This window comes from Rhamphochromis longiceps, linkage group LG3, assembly GCF_057381845.1.
Source record: "Rhamphochromis longiceps isolate RC_006_pf linkage group LG3, R_longiceps_female_GT1.1, whole genome shotgun sequence".
Classification (NCBI taxonomy): Eukaryota; Metazoa; Chordata; class Actinopteri; order Cichliformes; family Cichlidae; genus Rhamphochromis; species Rhamphochromis longiceps.
This window is the reverse complement of record NC_140559.1, coordinates 4,524,145-4,548,217: the sequence shown is the minus strand read 5'-3', so window position 1 is coordinate 4,548,217 and position 24,073 is coordinate 4,524,145. Positions and strand designations below refer to the sequence as shown.

Genomic DNA, 24,073 nt, shown 5'->3' with positions numbered 1-24,073 from the left:
CACAACACAGAAGAGCCACCTCCACAGGACAAGACTCAGCAGTCCATCTGCATCTTAAGGATAAAGGACACTCTTTCGAGGATGCTAATGTTCACATTTTGGACAGAGAGGACAGATGGTTTGAAAGAGGAGTGAAAGAAGCCATCTATGTCCACTGTGAGCGACCATCTTTGAACAGAGGCGGGGGTTTACGACACCAACTCTCTGCCATCTATAATCCAGTTTTGAGATCCCTTCCCAGACGCCTTAACGCCCACTCACATCCTGGGCCATCTGACCTCAGGAATTCGCATGACAAGGTGGGGCCAGGTTTCACAATGAACACACCCGAAACTGGCTGATTGGGGCCCACACCCAGTTTCACACCTTGGCTCAGGTGATTAGAGGATCATCAGGGGGTCCTCCTAAGCAATCCAAAGATAAAGAAAAGTTCACCTGCCAATAGGGATGCACCGATACAGATACTGGTATCGGGTATCGGGGCTGATACTGTAAAATGTGTGTGTACTCATACTCGTAAAAGTTAACCAATACCATGAACCGATACTAACTTATTTCATTAATCAGAGGGTGGCTTGTCATTTCTGTTGTAGTTTTTTGATTGGCCACTAGGGGGACATCCCATGCTAAACAGGCACAGGGTTAGATGAGTGAGACTGGCGGCTCCAGATAAAAAAGAGAAACTGGAGGCTGCTGTAGCTAGGCTAAACAAAATGTCAGCAGTGTGGACCGGAACAGCCAATTTTTAACTCAGGTTTTGGAAAAGCGATGAACAATGTCAAGAGAAAATGCACGGGCAGTTAAAATAACAGAGGCTCTGACTCATTTTATCGTTCTGGATGACCAGCCAATGCCGGTCGTGGAAAACATAGGATTGCACCGCCTTCTAAGCATACTCGAGCTGCGATATGAAATTCCCAACCGCCCATACATCAGGGAGATAATGGTGCCAAAACATTCTGAAGAGGTAAAGACAAGCAGTATGTGCGCGATGTCAGTCCTTGGTTTAACGGCACAGTGGACTGATGATCCACGGGCAGATGAGGAGTTTGTTCATCAATGCCAAATACTTTCGTTATTTTGTTTGTTTGTTTACAATATGGACACTCTGCAATAATTTAAAAGTTTGTTTTATTCTCAAACCTAATTTGTATTTATTTTATTCCAAACAGAAGTGTTTATTTATTATTCTGAAAGCTCGAGACAGTGCCAATAGTTCAGTGATATTTTGTTAAATTACAATGTGGACACTCCGCAATAATTTAACAGAAGTGCTTATTTTTCACTTGAAATTTTTTTGTGGTCATTTTTATTAAGATTTTAATTTTTATCGGCAGAGAATAAAATAAAACCTGTCTTCCAATTCATTGCATTTGTGTGTGTGTGTGTGTGTGTGTGTGTGTGTGTGTGTGTGTGTGTGTGTGTGTGTGTGTGTGTGTGTGTGAGATAGAAGAATTGGTTTTTATACTCTGTATCGGCAAGTACTCAGATCCAAGTATCGGTATCGTATCGGTTTGAAAAAATTGGTATCGTTGCATCCCTACCTGCCAATTCTATAAAGCTTGGTTGTTTATAAAATAATATAATTTTATTATCAGCAGTGGGGATGTGTTGATCCTGACCTGAGAGTTTCCAGTGTACAATGTGGACTCTGCAGTACAGCAGACAGAAGCTTCACTCCTGAATCCCGCAGGTCATTGTTACTCAGGTCCAGCTCTTTCAGACTAGAGGACTGGGAGTTGAGAACTGAGGACAGAGCATCACAGCTTCTCTCTGAGAGGTTACAGCCACTCAGTCTGGAAGAAAAAACAAACACACAAATTAATTAAATCAGTCAAATGAAACATTTTTTAATGCCAGCATGCAATACAATTATTGGTTAACTAAATAGCTTCATTAAAACACAACTCTTCTTCTATAGCAGCACTTACTCCTTGTAAGCTCCACCTGCTCCACCTTCTGAGTCAGACGACATGAAAACAAACTGTAAATCTAGTAGAAATATGATTGGAAATCTTCTCAGATCCATTTGTACATTTAGAGCCTGATCCTGACAGTGTAGTTTTTCACTGCCGTCACTTGTCGTTTGCAATATACTTTTTGCTCTTTTGTATACTGACGTTTCTTCTGCTGCTTTAATATATGATCGGGATACACTGTTAAACATCAAAGACTCAATGGAGATCTACTGTGACAGCTGGGACAGCTACAGAAAAACTTTTCCTCCTCCTCTGGAGTGTTCCGCACCTGACTGCGTGCTACTGTGCACAACCCGCGGCATTTCCACCCTCAAGAGACGAAAAAGGGGAACGAGGGCCGGCGTCCAGGTGAAACGGAGAAGGTACCGGAGGCTAGCTGCTTTGCTGCTGGGTGACTCTCGGTGTCTGCGACCAGTTCCTCTCCTGTCGTTTGCTGGGGATGTTACGCCGCCGCCTGGGACCCGAGCCCCATGGCTCGAAAGCAGTTTGCTCACTCTGTGTCCATCATCCATTTCCCGTTTTGCTGGTGACAGCTACGTCTGCTCATCGATCAAGTTTTTTCCAACTCTGGAGTCGCTGCCCTGCCCGGCAGGTCCACAGGTTTGCACAGGTGTTTAATTCAAGTACCGCTGCAGTCGGCTGTAGATTCCGCAGATAAACCGTCATCAATTCGGTTCGCCCTGCTTAACGTTCGCTCTATAACGAACAAATCATTTATTTTAAATGATCTTTTTATCAAAGAGTCTCTAGATTTTATGTGTCTGACTGAGACGTGGCAGCAAAATAAGGATTATGTCCACTTGAATGAAATCTGCCTGTCTGGCTGTTCTGTCATTGGAACTCCGCGTCTTTTAGGACGTGGTGGAGGACTTGCTGCTGTTTACCAGGACAGACTCATATGCAAACTGGTGACTTCTGACTTTTTCTCTTCATTTGAGTCACAGATGATGAAGGTCGGTTCTCTGAAAACCTTTTATTGTATTTTAATCTATCGACCTCCTGGACCTGCTGGGGTCTTTCTAACTGAATTTAACGACCTTCTGACATCGATCATTAAACTGGAGAAGGTTGTAATATTGGGAGACTTAAACCTTCATATTGATGACGCTTCCTGTAACACTGCTGCTGAGCTCATCACTATCACTGAGTCTTTTAACTTTAAGCAGCATGTTTCTGGCCCCACACATACGAAGGGCCACACTCTTGATCTTGTTTTCTCCCTGGGTTTAAATATACATGATGTATGTGTGGAAGATGTCCATGTGAGTGACCATAGTTGTATATTCTTTAATTTGTCATTTTACGTGGATCCTTCACCTCCTAAATTAATGATCCAAAGGTGGATTATAAACCAGGATGCTGCTAGAAGGTTTTCTGCCATGTTTGTCCCTCGCATGGCTCAAAATGATATGGATTGTCTTTTAACAATCAATGTAAATCTATTTTAGATACGGTGGCACCTCTGAAACTAAATGTTGTCCATTCTTCAAATTTCTGTCCTTGGATAAATGAAAGTATTCGAAATTTTAGGACATATTGTCGCAAATTAGAACGTTTATGGAAGGCTTCCAAGCTTGAGGTCCATAGGGTACATCTCAAGGAATCAATTTTCTCACTTAACGACATGATAAAAAATGCCAGAACGGAATATTTTGCTAATCTAATAGCTTCAAAAAAGAAAGTATTGTTTGATACAATTAAAAACATTGTCTCTCCTGATATTCCTCATGTACCAGTCTATACTAAATCTGATTGTAATGACTTTTTAAACTACTTTGTTAATAAGGTCGCTGCTGTCATGTCTAATATTTCTCCATCATCCTCTCAGTATCACACTGAAACGTTGCTTACCCCTGATACCTGGTCCTCTTTTACTCCTGTTACCTTACAGGACATCAGTGCGCTGCTTGGTCGAATGAAACTGACTTCAAGACACCTTGATGTACTTCCTCCATCATTTTTCATTAGTATGTTTGATTCTATTGGCCCCTGTATTCTGGAAATAATTAATACTTCTCTTTATACTGGCTCAGTTCCCAGCTATTTTAAACAAGCTATTGTTGAACCAATGTTAAAGAAACCAAATTTGGATCCATCTCTTCCAAGCAGTTACAGGCCAATATCAAAACTACCATTGGTGTCAAAGATCTTAGAAAAAACAGTTGCAGAACAACTTAACAACTTTTTGGAAAAGAACAATGTTCTGGACATTTTCCAGTCTGGTTTCCGCAAATTGCACTCCACTGAAACCGCTTTGCTTAAAGTGTCTAGTGACATTCTGATGGCAGCAGACTCTGGAGAGTACACTGTTCTGGTTATGTTGGATCTCACCTCTGCTTTTGATACTGTTGATCACAGCATCATGATAAATAGGCTGAAGGACTTGTTTGGGATTACTGGCGTTGTTTTAAAATGGTTTATGTCGTATCTATCTGAGAGATCCTTTACTGTCTGTATAAATCATGTGCTGTCGGAAACATCAGTTCCGTCTTCTGGGGTACCTCAAGGATCTGTTTTAGGTCCTATTCTCTTTTTGCTGTATATACTCCCTCTAGGCCACATTATCAGACGTTACAATAACATTTCTTATCATCTCTATGCTGATGACATTCAGTTGTACTGTTCTTTCAAAGCTTCTGAGTTGTATAAATTGTCTTGTTTAAATAATTGTCTGTCAGAAATCAAACAATGGTTAAATGACAATTTCCTTCAGTTAAATGCAGATAAAACAGAAACTTTGATTATTGCACCTGATCACATGCTCTCAGAAATTAGGCAGCATATCAGCTTTTTAGACCCTTCATTTCAGTCGAGTCTTAGAAACTTAGGTGTTATATTTGACAGTTCGATGTCTCTTGAGAAACACTCTAAACAACTTGTCCGGAACTGTTTTTATCATCTAAGAAACATTTCTAAACTCAGGCTACTGGTGTCAAAGGCAGAACTTGAGATGATTATTCATGCTTTTATCTCTTCTCGTTTGGATTATTGTAACGGTCTTTTTACGTGTCTTAACAAATCAGCTCTGGATCGCCTTCAGTCTGTACAGAATGCAGCGGCAAGACTTTTAACTGGTACAAACAAGAGGTCACACATTACTCCAGTTTTGGCTTCTCTTCATTGGTTGCCTGTAAATTTTAGGGTTCATTTTAAAATTTTAGTTGTAACTTTTAGAGCTCTGCACGGTGAAGCTCCCCAGTATATCTCTGACCTGTTGAAACCTCATGCTTCATCCCGAGCACTTAGGTCTTCAGGTCAGAGGCTACTGGTGGTCCCACGTACTAGATTTAAAACACGTGGGGATCGAGCTTTTCAGGCACTGGCACCTAGGCTGTGGAACTCAATGCCGTTGTCTTTACGCTGTCTAGACTCTACTGACTCATTTAAAAAGCAGCTGAAGACATTTTTATACAAACGGGCTTTTAATTAATTTAACTAATTTTAACTTGTGTGTCTGATCTTACTGTAAAGCACTTTGTGATTTTTATCTGTGAAATGTGCTATATAAATAAATTTTACTTACTTACTTACTAATGCTGCAGGCCCGGATGCGCTGTCTACACCGGCTGTCTCTCACCTTTTACCCATCCCTGTTGCTTGTCATGTGTTTCTATGGCGCATTAAGAGTTTTCATGTGCTCTGCGCTAAGGTCATTTTTTTTGTCTGTTCTCAAACTGATCTCCCTGTTGGAGCTCAGTCTGGGAGGAGTTCTTTTTTCTCCTCATCTTTCCTGATGTTGTGCATTTTCCGCTGTTCGGTTCCGGGTCGCTGCTCTAGCGGCTGACCAGCCAGCTACCTGGCCTGACCTGTCTCCCCAATGTGATGTTTGTGTATTGTATGTACGGTTGGAATGCTCAGTATCCTAATTGCCCCTTGAAAATAAATACAGTGTTCTGAATCTGAATCTGAAAAGATTACAGAAGACGACTCTGTTCAGTAAATATTACGCTCATGCTGTCACGAAATACCAAAGGTAGGTAAAACTCTGGTTGTTGCAGCCATCCAGTATGACATGCTTTGTACTGTTCTGCTGCAGTTTGTGACACCTGGTTGATGAGTTGTGAAGAATGATGAAACAAACACTTCACTCAATGTTTGTCTTCTAAACTGGATGTAATTTTGGCAGCCGATAGTTTTTCACAATCTATCCCAGCTGCAAATAGGAACACAACAAATGAATAACTTTACCCACTTGGATCCTTATCATTCAAGATTGTGAAAAGATTCTCTACTCAGAGAATACTGGAGATTTTAGATGAGAGAGATGGAAGATGATGAAGGGGAAGAGTTTTCAGAACTTGAGGCCTTTTGTCTTCACTGTATAGGACAGAGAAGACAGGAAGGGAGGGAGAAGTGAGGAGAATAACACAGGAAATGGTCTTGGGCAGACTCAAACCAGGCCCTGGAGTCACGACTCTAACCTTCAGTGCATGGGTCACCTGCTCAGCCAGGTAAGCTACAGCAGTCAGCAGTGTGTGAGTTCATTTGAAGACAATGATGACTATAAGTCAGGTAAAAAAAATACTATCATCAACCAACAAGGGGAAAACAGTGAGCTTGAATGACCAAGCTTTGACCAAGGGTGGCTCACTCCTCGGTCTTCTTGCCCAAGGAGTGAACCACCCTGCATGGCTATCAATGTGGTGCAACCAAGGCCATCATACAGTACAGGCCATCCAAGCTGATTTTAACTTTTCCTCCCAGATACCACCTTAGAAATCATCTAGATTAGGATATGTTGGCTGTTCTAGATCCAATCACAACAAACAGAGAGCTGCTGTGTGTCCAAGGTGAACAGGAAGAATATATACATGCATAAAGTCAATAAAGTCAGAAGGTTTGCTTTAGACTGTGCTGCAGTTTATCATCAAAGACAAACAGGCACCATGCTGCCAATAAATGGCATCAAGTCTGACTTTTTTTGTTCTTTTTTTTTTAAATCAAGATTAAATTTTATAGCAACCACAGCAGAGATGACCAGGGAAGGTGTGCTTGAGGGGATATAGCTACAACAGCTGGTTTCAGACTGAAGATGAACTGAGGTGCTGCACCCAAGTCTGCAGGTTCAGGGAGGGACAAACATCTGCTGCAACCAGATTGGAGTGAGAGGAGAGAGCAGGCCAACAACAACAAAGAAACAACAAACACACTGTGGAAGACCGAAGCAGAGTTTAGTTTAAAGTGGAACTAAGGATGTTTCTCTGGCTGCCAGGATTCACTGAGTAATTCAAATGCTTTCTTTAATGCAGGACCCACCATGCATGTAAAAGCAAGTGTTTCACCAACATTTGTGACTAAAATAGACCTGCAGTAGAAATGAATCTAGGAGCATGCATGTGAATATGAAGTATCACAACATTAGGCAAATGCAGCCTAAGTGTTTAAACAAAGACTGATAACATAACAGCAGCAGTGATGATCAGAGTTTTTGGCGAATTCAGCGTCTCGAGTACACCGAGTTCTGGAGGTATCAAAGAGGTCACAGTTGTACTGGAGAAATCCCAAAACTTTAGGATACAAATTCATACAAAGACAGAAAACCTGGTGAAATAAATTACTGACACAGTTGGATGTTAAAAGTAAAGACATGAGTACAAATGTACTCACAGAGCTTTGTTGGAGGCTTTGACCACTGGTAGCAGCCTCAAAAGAGCCTCCTCTGAAGCAGAGTATTTCTTCAGGTCAAACACATCCAGATCTTTTTCTGATGACAGTAAGATGAAGACAAGAGCTGAGCACTGAGCAGGAGACAGTTCATCTGTGGAGAGACTTCCTGATCTCAGGGACTGTTGGATCTCCTCCACTAGAGAACGATCATTCAGTTCATTCAGACAATGGAACAGATTGATGCTTTTCTCTGCAGACAGATTCTCATTGAGCTTCTTCTTGATGTACTGGACTGTTTTCTTATTGTACTGTGAGCTACTTCCTGTCTGTGTCAGCAGACCTCGTAGGAGAGTCTGATTGGTCTGCAGTGAAAGACCCAGGAGGAAGCGGAGGAACAAGTCCAGGTGTCCATTTGGACTCTGCAAGGCCTTGTTCACAGCACTCTGGTAGAAGTGTTTCTTTGCAGATTCTCCTGTTTCAGACTTCTTGGAGGTTGTTTGTTGTTCTTCCAGCAGATTGAGTCCAGAGTTGATGAAGGTCAGATGGACATGAAGAGCAGCCAGAAACTCCTGAACACTCAGATGGATGAAGCAGAACACCTTGTCCTGGTACAGTCCTCTCTCCTCTTTAAAGATCTGTGTGAACACTCCTGAGTACACTGAGGCTGCTCTGATATCGATGCCACACTCTGTCAGGTCTGATTCATAGAAGATCAGGTTTCCTTGCTCCAGCTGATCAAAAGCCAGTTTTCCCAGAGACTCCATCATCTTCCTGCTCTCTGGACTCCAGTGTGGATCTGTCTCAGCTCCTCCATCATACTTGACCTTCCTCACTTTGGCCTGAACTACCAGGAAGTGGATGTACATCTCAGTCAGGGTCTTGGGCAGCTGTCCTCCCTCTCTGGTTTCCAGCACATCCTCCAGAACTGTAGCAGTGATCCAGCAGAAGACTGGGATGTGGCACATGATGTGGAGGCTTCGTGATGTCTTGATGTGGGAGATGATCCTGCTGGCCTGCTCCTCATCTCTGAATCTCTTCCTGAAGTACTCCTCCTTCTGTGGGTCAGTGAACCCTCTGACCTCTGTCACCATGCCGACACAGTCAGGAGGGATCTGATTGGCTGCGGCAGGTCGTGTGGTTATCCAGAGGCGAGCAGAGGGAAGCAGTTTCCCCCTGATGAGGTTTATCAGCAGCACATCCACTGAGGTGGACTTTCTAGGGTCAGTTAGGATTGTAGTTTTGTGGAAGTCCAGAGGAAGTCGACACTCATCCAGACCATCAAAGATGAACACAACCTGGAAGTCTTCAAAGCTGCAGATTCCTGCTTCTTTGGTTTCAGTAAAGAAGTGATGAACAAGTCCCACCAAGCTGAACTTTCCCTCTTTCAGCACATTCAGCTCTCTGAAAGTGAATGGAAATATGAACTGGAGGTCCTGGTTGGCTTTGTCTTCAGCCCAGTCCAGGCTGTATTTCTGTGTTAAGACTGTTTTCCCAATGCCAGCCACTCCCTTTGTCAGCACTGTTCTGATTGGTTCATCTCTTCCAGGTGAGGCTTTAAAGATGTCTTCTTGTCTGATTGTTGTTTCTGGTCTGTCTGGTTTCCTGGATGCTGTTTCAATCTGTCTGACCTCATGTTCATCATTGACCTCTGCAGTCCCTCCCTCTGTGATGTAGAGCTCTGTGTAGATCTGATTCAGAAGGGTTGGGTTTCCTGCTTTAGCGATGCCCTCAAACACACACTGGAACTTCTTCTTCAGCTTAGACTTAAGGTTACGATGACAAACTGGAGCTTGAAGTTCTGAATGAGAAGAAAAATAAACACTCAATTCCAAAAAGAACTAATCTTTAAAACATGTTGCTCCATCTTCCATCTCTGGGAAATGTTCATTTATCCAGCAGCTTAAATCTTTACATAAATCCTCTTACTGCTCTGCAGACGGTCAGCCAGCTCCTCCTGCTTCATTCTCCTCAGGAAGTCCACTGTGATCTTCACAAACGCCTCTCTGCTGCTGCTCCTCTGACTCTCTAAGCATTCTGGGTAATCTGGACTCAGAACCTTCTGGAGCTTCTTCAGCTCGTTCTTCACAAAAGTGATGATGTTGTCCTCCAGCAGCTGGAACAGAATATTTATGAATGAGCCAATCAGACTGAAATCATGGAGCCAAACATCAGATCCATGTTGGACACACTGACGATCCACTGGTCTACAAAGAGCAGCATGGAGATGACTGTGAACAGAACAGATGTAACAGTAGTTGTTGTACATGTACAGACCATAAATATGGAGTCCAGCTGTGTTTGATGCTGCTGGGCAGACTGACCACTGGGAACCTCTGAGCTCTGCTGCTCCACTCTGTGGAGGAACCATGAAGGATTAGATCAACACAGGATAAAGATCCAGGAGTTTCTGCTCAAATAACTTCATCTGAATCAAGTCTGTCAAGTTTTAGACTCTCAGATTCTGAAGATATATTTTCTGTTTTCTATGAACTTTCTTTCATCAGTGATGGAAGTGATGATGTTGCAGAAGCTCAGAGGAAACTTTGAGACTTCATCAAACTGATAAATTCACTCACTGGAAGGTAAAACTGTGATGAACCATCAACTAATGCTCTCAGGAGGCCAAAGGTCCCTGAATGTAACTGTGCAGTAGATTCATCGAGTGTTTGAAACCTGACCACTTCCATATGTTTTCATTCTACACACAAGAAGTCCTTTTCTCATTGCTTTGATTTGAGTTTTCATTTGAGTTTTCCGAGTCTCGTATTTGGAGTCGAGTCTAATCAATGATCTGACAGAAGAACATTAAAAAGGATTTACCAGTGCTGTCAAAATTAACATGTAGGGTTAGGGGTTCATCTGTTATCATGATTAACATGATAAAAACCTTTAACACGACACATCTGGAGAGCAGAACGACTCAAAATCCCTGAAATGTTTCTATCAACGCACTTCGAGCAGTTTGTCCGAGTAGAGTTACCTTTGCACACGTGCAGATGTGCAGCACATCTGTTAGTGACGGCAGCTGAACCAATCAGCTCAATATGGAAGATGATGAACACTCACTGACCTCTCGATGGAAAGTTTGAGTATTAAAAAAATAACAAGACGGACCAGCCGACCAACATGAAGGATTCTGCACATCGTGACAGAAGGAATTTTCTTTTCACCGAAGCACTTCCAGCTTAAAATATCACAACGATGCAAAGCACTGATGACACAACTGCCAAGTGGACAAACTGCAGACCTGTTAGTGTTGTTAATAACATAGTTTTGGTTCCTCGTGTCAAAGACTTGAAGAAGAGTGACAGAGAGTGTTAGACTGCTGCAGGATCAGTGCCACCTCCACAGACCTGTGAAGAAAATGATTGTTTGACAGATGGGCTCAGATTCAGGATCAGCTGAGGAGTTTGTGGCTGACAGAATCCTGCAGGTACAGAGCAGAGCCCATCATTAGCATGCAGGACTGTCCCTGGGGGGGTCGGCTCATTCAGGAGCTTAATCAATGTTTACATGTTCAATAAATATGTTAAGTGTGTAAATTTGCCCTTTTCTCTCGAGTCTGTTTGCTCATGAAATGAAATTTGATTCGTTTACATTAAAAATGATGTTTAATGGTGATTAATCCAAATGAATCCACAGTAACCCTGTGATGAGTCTGATTAAACATTTTCATTAACAGCAGTAATATAGATTATATATTATTATATATTAGTGCACACTTAGCTTTTAGTATATATGTTTGTTACAAAGTTGTATTTACAGCAGAGAAGCTGAGTTAAAGACTGAAAACTATTCAAAGTCTCTTTGAATTGAAGCGTTTAACATTCTTTGTGTTTATTCTGCATTGACTTCATTATATGGTGTAAACGTCTGTTACAGGCTTAAATATAAAGTTGGAAAAATGTAACTGCAGCTATTGATCAAGTAATTGTGATTAATCAGGATTAATGACAGAAGATTGTGTCATTAATTAGTCATGTTTTAATCTACTGACAGCACTAGTGTTCACTCTGGTGCCTCCAACTGTTTTACGCCCTTTCAACACCTTCGTGGTCAAAAGTGTACACGCACAAAATCTACAATAAAACCCTCACGCAGCAATAGGACAGACACACAATCCATTTATCTCTGTGTCTCAAACACACACACGTGTATTCAAAGCCTCGATTTGTTCATATTTCATCTGTTGTGTTTTTATCTTCAGCGTTTTCAGTGTTGCTGCATTTACACCAAAAATGTTTCCATTGATGAATCAGATTGATTTGAATGTGTTTCATCCATACAAATCCCTCCCTGGTGGTCACATGACTCTATAACATAACAGGAGTCATGTGACAAGAGTTTCATGCTGTAAAATGTCAAAATGGTTGAATGTGGTGGAGTAAAAATGTGAGATGTCAGCTACTTTTCTTCAATATGAAATGTTTGCTGGGCCTGACAGGAAGTGGACGGATGCTCTGATCACTTCCTGTTTGCTGAAGTGGGTTTTCAGTTGTTTAGAAACCAAAGGCTTGTTTTAAAAGACAGTTTAAATGGGACTGAGGGAACGACGTGTTTGTAGTTTATATCCAACAACATCGAGCAGTTTAATCAAAGAGTTCATGTTGCTAACAGCTCACCTCTCTGCAGCAGACACAGGCTGGACTTTAAAATCAATGAGACGATCTTCAGACCAGTGACTCCTTAAGGACACAGAGCTGGCTTCAGGTTCATGTTTACGTTTAGTTCCTTGTTTCTTCCTGTGAATAATGGTGGAGCAGTGATGTGAGTGCTGAGCTGTGACATGGAGAAGAGTCATGGACAGTTAGAGATGGTCATCTCACCTCTGAGCTTTGGTCTGGCTCTCATGTTCCCCACACAGAGTGCTTTTAGAGGGAGGGACTCCCTCCTCTCTGTCCTCACACTGATCCATGCTGCTCAATTCACATCAGCTCACACACACTTTCTACCTGCAGAGGAAACACAAATCATTCATGTGCACATCAGCTGAAATCCTCCTTTCATCATGTGTGCTGTCCAAATATCAGCTGCTTCTTTCCTGCTTCATCTCAGTGTCAGCTGGATGCAGTCAGACAGCAGTGTGAGGCAGAGGAAGCTGCCATCAGCTGCTCTGCTATCAGTCCACTAGATGGAGCCTGAAGCACACACGATGCATTCACTGACACACACTGATTCACTGTGACTGGAAGCTTCAGTCAGTCCAACATGTGTGAACAACATTTTAAACATTTCAGCTGATCCAGGATTCAAAGAGGATCAGCAGAGTTAAAGCTTCACACTAATTCTTCCTGCTGAGTTTGCAGAGAACTGCACACACACTGATTCACTGCTAATGAGAAGCTTCTTCCATCCAGTAATTCATCATCCATCAGCTCTGCTGCTGCTCTCAGTCCTGGACTCTGATCACACACTAAAAGCAGCTTTTTAACTCGTGTCTGTAAGAACTCTTAGCTTTAGCTTAGTGTTAGCTTAGCGTTAGCTTAGCGTTAGCATGCTGTGTGCTAGCTCAGCGTCAGAGCTCTGCAGGTGTCTCGTGTGTAAATATTAATCACAGTGACAGTAAAGGAGGTAAAGGGCTGTGACGTCATTACGTACGCTACGTCCTCTGTGGGCTCTGAGTGAACTCAAAGTACAAACTACAAGTACACAAACACGAACGTAGCTCAGAGTGGCGGACACACTCGGCCTCGTTGGTCCAGCTGTGAGTCCGTTACCGTGAACTATGGAGCGGCAGATTTGTGCTGAACTAAGCTGCACACAGCTGATGTTAGCCAGGAAACATTACACACTGACTTTAATGGAGAGACCGGAAATACAAACACACACAGTTTGTTGTGTGAAGAAATCAAACACGAGCTGAACAAACAGTAAAGTTCCTAAAGACAAACTGTTAAAGGAGGAAACAAAGCAAACTTACAGTTTCTTCACACCAACAACAAGCTCCACTCCACACCTGGACACTAAACACGGACACACAGGTGAGCTGCTTCCTGGAAGGAGGCGGGACTCCACCTGAAACTCAGCACAGGTGGGAGGGGCTCAGCTCTGTGTGTGCTGATGTGTTAACTTTAAAAATATGCCGTCTGACTGCTCAGACTGAGTCAGAGTAAAGTTCACATGCTGACGTGTGGAGACATGAAACCTTGTTGTAGCTGCAGGTGTGAACACACTGATCCCAGATCAGCTCTGCTGTATTTGTAACATGAACATTTCTGCTGCAAAGCTTCAAATGTTCAGCATGTTTCTCTGTTTCCAGTCTATAGATCCAGTCACACTTTCTACCTTCACCTGTGCAGTAAAGACTGAGAGCAGAGCTGAAAGCAAGCGTCCAATCAGTGAGCAGCATCAACACCTGAGCTTCATTCAGACTCTGTTATTGAAGATGTTGTTGGTACAAAGTTCATCTGCTGCTCACATGAATCCATGAAAGATTTATTTCACTGAATGTTTCTTCAAAGCTCATTTCAACCTGTTGAAGTCATGAATGAAAGTGCAGACTGAGAGTGGATCACATGATGTTTGAGGTGTGTCATGTGACATGTTCAGTATTGTCACACATGTCTAGATTGTCCCTGATATCATAACTGCTCAAACACTGATGATTATATTTGAAGAATTATTCCTGATGGCAGCAAAGTTTGAATGGAGCTCTCTGTCTGTGCTGATTTGTCGCCCTCTGGAGGTCAAAGCACAAACTGCATGATGTCACTGTAACCACCACAGTGACAGGAAGTGTTTTTATGACTGAAACACTGAAATGATGCTAACGGCTGTCGTTAGGCTCACTGACAGCAGTGCTGATGTGTTCATGTCAAACACTGGCTCAGGTCAGGCTCCTTCATCCTTCTCCAGCGTGAGGCCGCCCTCAGACCCACAGGAGCTCTGACCTTTGACCTCCTGACCCTAACCATTTTAGTCTTGTTGCATCTTTAAATGCAAATCCATCCAAACTGTAGCCGAGCAAAAGAAGCTGGAAGCTGTTCTATGAATGATGTTGTCGAAGGAGCTTGGAAAGAAAAGCGTCTGGACTTCTTTAAGTTGCTTGAAGAGGGACATGGACGTCTTAACGCCCACTCACATCCTGGGACATTTGATCACAGGAAATCACATGATAGCGTGGGGCTAGATCTCACAATGGGTTCACCCAAGACACGAGTAGTTCTTTATGTTTCTCGTGCACGGGAGAGAACTGGACCAATGCCGTTCCTTCGCTTGACCACAGTTGCTCTCGTCCGTTCCCTCGTAACACTGTTCTTTTATTGAGGTTACATGAATATACATAGGTTCATTAACATACACGTGAACAAAGGTACCAGTCTGTATGTTATGTAGGTGTGTGTGTGTGTGTGTGTGTGGAGTCAGAGTGTGACCCCATAAACGACTTCCCTAAACCTGCTGGTCTGGAAGTCCAGCAGTTCATCTAAACAAAAGGCACTTAGACTAAAACAGACATCCTACCACAGAACAATAAGAAGGTAGCACCTCTCCCATGATCCCAGGACGTGGGTGTGAATGCCAGAGCACTCTGGAGTCACACAAAGTCTTTAAAGACTACTATCATTACACAATTGGTTCTACACCTCTGAGCATATATGGTTAGATATTCCCCAATAACAATGACAATGATAAAATATAAATCCAACAATGGTTTTCAGGGTTTTTATCGTTAACTTCGTTTCCCTGGGTCTTTTCCCGTGTTGTAGTCGTGTGTCTTATTTTGAAAGAAATGTTTACGCGTTACCATAGCGACCAGAGAGCATTAAGGGTGCAGACAGGTGCATCCAACAACATTTTATTTTCCCTTATTTGATTTATGGACCTAACTGTATGAACTGGACTTTGGCTTTAATGCTGCTCCTCTTCATCATTGCTGTGTTGCATTTCCATCATTCTGCTGCTGGATTCACTGCAGGCTTTAACAAACACTCCTTTGGGTCCAGGCCCAGCCACGTGTTTGTAAGCTGCTGTGCTCCTCACAAATAAAGCCTGAAGCAGCTCAGACTGTTAGAAGCAGCACTGAGCCCTGTTACAGTTATAGTGTTAGAGCAACGGCTGCAGCCTACAGCATTTAAACTAGCTGACAGTAAACACATCAGTCCAGATGTTACCACATTACTTTGTGATGCTGAGAGTTAAAGGAGACTGGCTGATTAAAATCCCATTCCTTACATCACCGTCCTCTGCTCTGACTGCTTTCACTTCATTTAATCACAATCAGAATACTTTTTTGATCCCCAGGGGAAATTATTTAGGTTACAGTGCTGCAGCACAAACAGGAACAAAGACACAACACACTAAGTAAGAAATAGCACAACATACACAATATATACATGCATATATATACATATGAGTCACTTATAAGTAATATGTGAGTGCTGGGGTCTATGACAGCAGGCAGGTCTGTATTTATGTCCAGGACGGTGTGGAAACCCAGCTTCCTCCAGCCGAGTGATGTGTGGATTCACCTTTCTCACTCACTATGTGTTCACAGACCTCTCTGCATCGAATCATATCTGTTATTAACCTCTGTCTCTCTTCCACAGCATGTCTTTATCCTGTCTTCCTTCTCTCACCCCAACCAATCACAGCAGATGGCCCCGCCCCTCCCTGAGCCTGGTTCTGCCAGAGGTTTCTTCCTGTTAAAAGGGAGTTTTTCCTTCCCACTGTCGCCAAAGTGCTGCTCATAGGGGGTCATATGATTGTTGGGTTTTTCTCTGTATCTATAATTGTGCGATCTACTGTACAATATAAAGCGCCTTGAGGCGACTGTTGTTGTGATTTATATAAATAAAATTGAATTGAATTAAGAAGCTCAGAAACAAAAGTGTCTGGACTTTTTTAAGTTTCTTGAAGACATTTCATCTGAGAAGCTTCTTCAGTTTTACACTGTGTGCACAATTATTATGCCAGAACTATTTTTGAGGATTAATGTCATTATGGACCAAGGACAGTACTCTGGGTCTCCTGCAGAACAACTCGAGCTGTGATACCTGAATGAAGAGCCTCTGCTGCTTTAAAGAAGGAGGCTCGAGGCAGAGGTGAGGTGCAGACCAACCAGCTTTTATTCAGCAACTTTAACAGAAGGATCAGAAAAATAAAACTATACAGCACAGTGATGCTGACTGAAGCCACAGCATTAAACTAAACAAGCATCGGATCATCTTTAACAACATCTAATAAATAATGACAACTATTTAATCCTGTATTTCCTACAATAAAGCCTGTTCAGATATTTGTTGCTGATGGAAATGTAAAAGGCTCCCAGGAACCAAAGGACAAAAACAGAGGCAACAGTCACAACTGCAAAGGATCCCCTAACACATAAACTGGTTCGAAGATATTTTCTAGCTCTGCAGAGGAGCTTGATTGCACGGACAGTAAAAAGTGGATTCAATAACAGCAGCGAGCGCTGAGTGATATAACGGTGCTGCGAGCAGCAGTGCAAAGGCTCACACAGAGACAGCAGCTACACTGTGTGTGGATGTGATCCACAGTCACAGCTGTGGGTTTCAGTCAGTGTGTCTCTAACTTCATGGTCACATTTCAAAGCTTATTGGAGCCAGAAGATGTTCAAGTAAAAGATTTATTGCTGTACTCGTCTACCAGGATAACAGGAGGTTCATAAAGCTGTGTAATACTTCAGCTTTCCATCATGCAGTAGTAGTTGTGTCCCTTTGTGTTTATTAGTGTGTTCACACGTCTACTTTAACTTCACTCTGTAATGAAAGGATTCAAATCACTGATAAATACATACATGCTGACTCTGAGTCTCAGTGAAGGAGGAAAGGATGGATGAAGGCAGCCTAGTGTGGGTCATGTGTGTCCAGCAGTCATCCAGGGCCTGGATCCATCTGTAACAGGAAGACAAAGTCCAGCCTGTAATCATCCTATCAGGCACAGCGTTTCCATCCAGCATCCTGACGACGCTAACAACCCGTCAAACGTCTCCTCTGGTCCACAGAAGTCACACTTCCTGTGTCATGTTTACCTTTTTAAGTGTGCTATTCAAGCCTGTGTGACCAACTCTGACTCTCCAGATTCCATCCTGGTCTCTGCTGCAGCTTCTTCTACACGACTGTTTTCTGTATAATAATATCTGCCTTTCCCGTCTCTGTCCCAGTGTGCCTGCCACTCGTCCTTCATCTTTACCTTCATTATACTCTTCACCTCACTTTCACTGTATTTTATAGTCAAACCTGCACGACTTCTTCTTGCTGCACCTTTTTAAACTTATCGTCCTGTTCATTGCATCAACACCGATATTCACAGGGAGCCATAAGAAATCCACTTCTATCCCTCTGTGTTTGATTCTATACAGTAAATGAAGTATATCAAAAACAATATGTTGCCTAGAGTCTGAAGACATATCACCTGTGCTCACTAGCACGCTGCTAGAGTCCCAGCAAACCACATACCTGCATATTAGTGCGTCCTCCACCCAGTTCAAGCCAGTAACATCACTACCAGCTCCCAGTATAAACTGCCACATCATCTGTAATTCTTTTACTCATCACCAAACTTATTTGTGGGAGAACAAATGCAGCAGCCGTTCTTTTATCTGACAGTGTTGACGCATCAGTAAATATCCTCACATGACCTGAGGACTTTCCCACTATATGAACCTGCTTTTAGTCGCCCCTCCTCCCTCGCCACAAGCTTCCTTTACAACATAACTTATAAAAAACAACTTTATTGACAATCAGCAATAACAATTACAGACAGTCTAGAAGAAGAATCACATGATCAAGGAGCAGAAGTTTATGGTTTTAATAGCTTTTACATTTTGGGAAAGTTTTAAAAACATTGTTGGGTTTTCTTTCTAAAGAGTTGAAAGGACGGCTTTGCATCAGAAAATAAGATCAGCAAATGAATCCATTAAAGTTCTTTTGCCTTGTTTGCAAAAGAAGCCAAACAACATTTGTGTCACAAAGAGAGACTTCAGAACAGATCAAAGATCACAAACATCAGGCACTGATGGAAACAGCCAAACACAGAAACAGAGGCACCAGCAGGTGAAGGAGGCCTGTTGTAGAAATGACTCTGAGTGCTCAGGTAGAAACGCATGAAGAACCAGTGCGTCTAATATTTGGAGACCAATCTGTGTTTGAGCGTCCTGGATGAAACACAGGTCATGTTGCAGAGCGAGGACGTCGTCTTTCCTCCCGAGTGTGTAACTACAGGACGTGTGCAGCAGGTTTAATCGTCCTCCTGACAGTTACTGATGAACGAGTCCTTCAGGGAGGCTCCAGGATCACTGTGGCTTTTACCAGCTGCTGCTAAACTGAGAGGTGTTGCTGCTTCATGTGTGAAGATGTTTGCATGGCTTTAACAGTGCAGACGTTCCTCATGTGCACCCATTTCATATGTTTTATTGTGATGTTTAGTAACATCTGCTTCCCTCCTTCAGGCAGACGATAAAGTGAGCTCAGCCTTAAACATGTGGAGAGAACGTTTGACCGACAGTCCTGGGACGACTGCAGAACAATGGTTTGTTTTTAATGATAAAGTTTCATAATGGAAATAAATGCTGAGCCTGTTTCATGATGTTGGCCCTGCAGCATCAGGCAGGATTAATACTGTAACAAACGTGTGTCACAGTTATAATGACTTTAAATGAAGACTTGGGTTGGATGGAGATGTCAGCTGGATTTGTGCTGACTGTCACTTTAAATGTTTTCAGTTCAGCTTCTAAATCTACTTTTGTATAATTTTTGCTGAGTTTTGCACTTCATGACGCTTTTAAGAAGAGCCAATAAATCCTGACTTTACACAAAAATAAAGGTTTAATGTGTTTAGTGTGACAGTGGAGGAGAGCACACATAATAAGAGTCATTAACAGAATGGTGACAATTATAATCTGTCTCATTTTAGGAGCAGCTCACAGGCACAACAGACTACAGAGCAACCAAAGCACCAGTTAAACGTCCATGTGACCGGCTTACAGCCAATGAACAATCAGTCCCCACTGTCCCCACCAACATCACTGTACTGGAGAGACTGTGCTGCCATGGTCAGAGATGAACTGGTACTAAAATGTAAGGCAGCTGATGTGTGTGGCCTTAGCAGCACAAATGCATCACGGCTGCAACGCTGCAGTGTGTTTAAACATTTGGACATTTCTGTGGCTTCAAACCAGCAGCTGCTCTGTACTCAGTCGTGTTTGTGTGTCTGTCAAAGTGATTGTTGTCTTTAAAAAGCCTTTTGTGTTTGAGTTTTGTGAGCCGAGCTTCTCTGTAGTCTAAGCTGAGTCGATATATTTGATTCCATGTTTGGTGTGATTTTCAAAGTCAGCAGCAGCAAACGCTGAACAAGCAAAGTTTGGGCCCATCAGAGACGGCAGTGGACCTGCTGACCTGTAGGTGTTGGAGGTGTTTGTGTGCAGCTGTGGGTCAGTCAGCTTTATTTCACTTATCCATGACAGAGCGCTGTTAGCTGTGAGTTAGCATCCACTGAGCTGTTTCATCTACTCTGTCACTGCCAGCAAGCAGAGCCCAGGGTTGGCTTCATAAGCTGGACGTGGCCTTGCTCAAGGGCACTTTAGCAGCACGTTCCCAGCAGTAACAGAGGGATTCAAACTGGTGACCCTGGAGTAGGAATCACCCAGAAAAGTCACCTTATGCCAGAAGTTTTAGTGAGACGGGAACAACATTACAGCTCTGATGTCATTGACCTGTGCAGTGAGGACATATTGAACTGTGAGGACACAGCTTATAGGTTCAACACTGACCCTGGGTCAGCATGTGCAGGTGACATGGTGTTGGTGTCACCACTACAGACAGCTCAGGTTCAACTGGTTCTTCTTTGATTTGCTTCTATAGCACAAAGGTTGACACCAGTCTGGTCCAGTTAGCATCTGAATCCATAAACGTGTGAGCTCGTCCCACCAGAGGACGTCAGCATCATGGGGAGAATGTCTACAGCAGGAAAACACAGGGACAGTTGGGTTTGCTGCACATCTGGAACACACAGTTAGCTCAGATATGTTCATGTCGCTAACACCAATACAGTGACTGAGTGCTCTATAGCAGCTAATGCTAACAACTGTAACACTGCTGTTTGTCATGGTTTTCAGACCAAATGATAACAAACGTTGGGAAAAGTGAAATATTGGAACATGAAATCATAAATTATTACATTTAAACAACAATAATACAGCTAAATTTCCCCTGTAGGCTCATAAGCTGCTCACCTGGATGCTACATCAGTGCAGTCCTCTCTGAACATTAGATAATCAACACACACACACTTATTGTTGAGAGGCTGACTTCACTAAACTCACAGAAACTCTTAAGAAGCTCCTCAAATGATGACTTTGGAGTTTTGTGTTACTGTCAGTGTATAAAAGCTAGAAAAGGAAGAAAAGCAGGAGAAATGATCAAAGTGCTGCTGTGTGCAGGAAGAACTACAACATGTTAGTGAGAAACACAAACAGGGTGTGAAACACACTCCAGAGGAAACGCTGTGTGCAGGCTGTCTGTGACTTCCTGTGTCTCTGCCACAGACTGGGACAGACACCAGTGAAACCAGTCACTGTGGTCATGTGCTTGTAGCCAGCAGCCTGTGATGTGAGGCTGCTTGAGTCAGTCGTCTGCTTCCACCATGTAAACCTTGGTGTCTCCTACATGCACAGATGTTTCCTGCAGACTGTGCTGCTCCAGCTGTCACACAGATGTTGAATCAGCAACATCTGCTGTCACGTCCTCCCTGGTCCCACAGATAACAGGCTGCATACAAGAGGCTCACCTCTGCTACCTGCTGCTCCACTCCCCATCGCTGTTTTGGTCAGCAGGTAAAGGTGAAGCCTGGGACATGGAAGCCTTTACAGCAGAGCTTCATGGGCCTGTCCAGCAGCAGGCTGAGGAGAGAAAGGTGACAGAGTTCGCTGTTACAAACAGTTTCTCAGCTTTGATCTAAAAGAGCTTCTTTCCTGTTAAAGCAGCTGAGAGTGAGCACATGTTCTCCCCCTGAGGTTCTCATGACAGAGGAAGAACTCACAGCTGAGGAGGACCAGGATCTCCATCCACTCACAGTCCCTGCAAACAAAACCACCATTTGAACTTTAACATTTGTTGTCAGTTCTTGTGTCACTCAGCACATCTCAGCTGTTCCTCTGAGTTTCTTCTGAAAGTCTTCCTGTGATTGGCTGTTCACAGACACATGACTACATGAATCAGCTCCACATGTTCTCAGCAGCAACATCTGGGCAGCTGTGACAGGTTAAAGACAACATGTTTCTAAGTGCAATTAGAAGAAGAAGCCAGTAAAGACGCGTCTGTGATGCAAAGCAACAGAAGAGCAACGTGAGCCACAGTAAGTGATAGAGGATGAACTGGTCCTGTCTCTGTTGGTGGGCTCGTATACTGGCAGGAAGGAAGCTTCTCTGGGATTTCTCCCTCAGCACCAGTGAAGCCTCTGTTTCTGTCACTATTGTCTCTTTGAACTGTGATTATTTTGTGCTTTCACAGCATTTTCCTGTTTCATGGTGTTTTAGAAGCAGCAGTGTGTGTGAGCTCTCAGGGCCACCGTCCATCCTGTGTACTTGTTGTTTGTAGTGTCACCAGTGCAGTGATGACCACAGGGTGGCGCTGTGCTGCATCACAGGCAGCCTGAGCTGGGCCTGTTCCATAACATATATATCAGATGATGATATGAAACATCGTTTGTTTCATGGTGTAAAATATGTTACATGGTTGTGATGCTCACTGTAGTGTCTGTATTAAAGTTCTCTCTTTCTCTTATATTTAATATAACCACACTACGGACGCTCGTTAGCAACAACGCCGGTAAAACCATCGCGTGGCTCCGCCGTCCGCTTCTTTATTTTCCACATAAACCTTTCACAATAAAGCTCAAGATCCTATTGAGACTTTTCAAAATAAAACGAATCACATGAAAGAGCATGCAGAGAGTTTAGGGATGAAAAGCCAAAAAGAGCCGTCAGGGGCTAAAACATGAATGTTACAACAGGCTTTTCCCCGCAGCACGCCGTGTGATAAATACTCACAAAGACTCACAAACGTGTCGTTTCATGCGTCGGTCAAACACTCGACGCCCAGCTGGAAACACTTCAGGGAAGTTCATCTGCCCGAGATTCAGAAAATCGCCATAAACGCTCCATATTCACCTTTACATGGAATATAAAGGGAAAAGAAGAAACACAGTGCTGTGTCAGCGTTAGACATATAGATATATCCTTGCTTTTAATACATTTGAAGGTGGGTGGGAGAGGTGCTTCTCCGCGTAGTCTACGGTCTCTTTGGGATCGCTAAAGCTTTTCCTCACATCACCATGGGTCACTAACAGCTTTGCAGGGTATAGCAGTCTGTACCTGACGCCGGTCATCCCACGTAGTCTTCCTCTCATATTTGCAAATGCGGCTCTGCGTTTCCAACAGAGGGAGGGAAATCTGGGAGGATGTTTATTTTAAAAACCCTTATACATCAGGTTCTTGTTCTCTGCAGCTTTCAGCAGAATTTCCTCACCAATGTGGTAGTAGTGCAATCTCAAGATGATGGGCCGAGGAAGATGACTTTGTTTGGGACGCTGGCGATTCACTCTATGTGCTCGATCGATGAGTGGCTTCTCCTCGAGAGATAGCGCCTCCGCCAACAGGTGTGAACCAACTCAGTCATCTTGGGTCCCTCTGTGCCTTCTGGTATTCCTGCAGTTCTTAAATTATTCCTCCTGGAGTGCCTCAAGAGCTCCACATCTCTCATCTAACTTCTTTACCTCCGCAGACAAACGCTCCACAGTGGCCTGGAGAGTGGCGATGGTGTCAGAGTGGTTCGAGGCACAGTCCTGCAGTTCAGTCAAAGTGTTATCATGCCTGGCCACGTCGCTTTTTATGTCCGAAATTGAGGGCTGGATGCTCTGGTTCAAGGATGATATCTCGCCTCCTATGGTGGTAGAAATCTCTAATATGCAAGTGTCCAGTGCTAGTTAGTTAGTTCTAGTTCTAGTGGTTAGTGGGGCTTTATTTGATTATTCTAGTGTGTGTTACATTGTTGTCATATTGTTGAGTCGCAGAGCTGTACAGTGTTACAGTTTCTGTAGAGTCTGGTAGAAGGAACTCAGATCCCTCTGTGAATAATGTTCACTGAAACTGATCTGTAGTTAATGAACTAGTCAGGATTTACACTAGAGAATGTTTCTGCCATTACATGGCCTGTATTTGTAGAGCGCTTTACTCGTCCCTAAGGACCCCAAAGTGCTTTTTTGCCCAAGGACACAACGACCGAGACTGTCCAAGCCGGGGCTCGAACCGGCAACCTTCCGATTACAAGACGAGCTGCCAACTCTTGAGCCACGATCGGCCCACATATTGTTGTCTTTTGTTGCAGACACCAAGTGTTGAGATCCTGTCTCAACCTCCTACATTCTTCCAGCAGGTTACACATTATTTTTTGTATTTGGAATCAAATATATGTGTCAGTTGGGCCTAGTGCAGGGGTCAGCAACCTTTAACACCCAAAGAGCCTTTTGGA

The 24,073-nt window shown here is 43.2% G+C and overlaps 2 protein-coding genes across 2 annotated transcripts in view; one reads left to right on the top strand and one right to left on the bottom strand.

Annotated features, from left to right (window-relative positions):
* The window catches only part of LOC146672589 (NACHT, LRR and PYD domains-containing protein 12-like), a 236,742-nt gene that overhangs the window by 85,990 nt on the left and 126,679 nt on the right, over positions 1–24,073 (bottom strand). Inside the window, exons 2-8 of the mRNA XM_085401262.1 lie at positions 13,507–13,534; positions 12,413–12,538; positions 12,209–12,328; positions 9,861–9,939; positions 9,513–9,699; positions 7,587–9,384; positions 1,623–1,796 (exon numbers count right to left, since the gene is read on the bottom strand). Of these exons, the coding sequence (XP_085257388.1) occupies positions 1,623–1,796; positions 7,587–9,384; positions 9,513–9,699; positions 9,861–9,939; positions 12,209–12,328; positions 12,413–12,501 (2,447 nt within the window). The 5' untranslated portion in view covers positions 12,502–12,538; positions 13,507–13,534. The remainder of the gene's footprint in view (positions 1–1,622; positions 1,797–7,586; positions 9,385–9,512; positions 9,700–9,860; positions 9,940–12,208; positions 12,329–12,412; positions 12,539–13,506; positions 13,535–24,073) is intronic.
* LOC146672593 (uncharacterized) overlaps positions 1–24,073 on the top strand; it is a 348,538-nt gene that overhangs the window by 275,490 nt on the left and 48,975 nt on the right. The window lies entirely within an intron of this gene.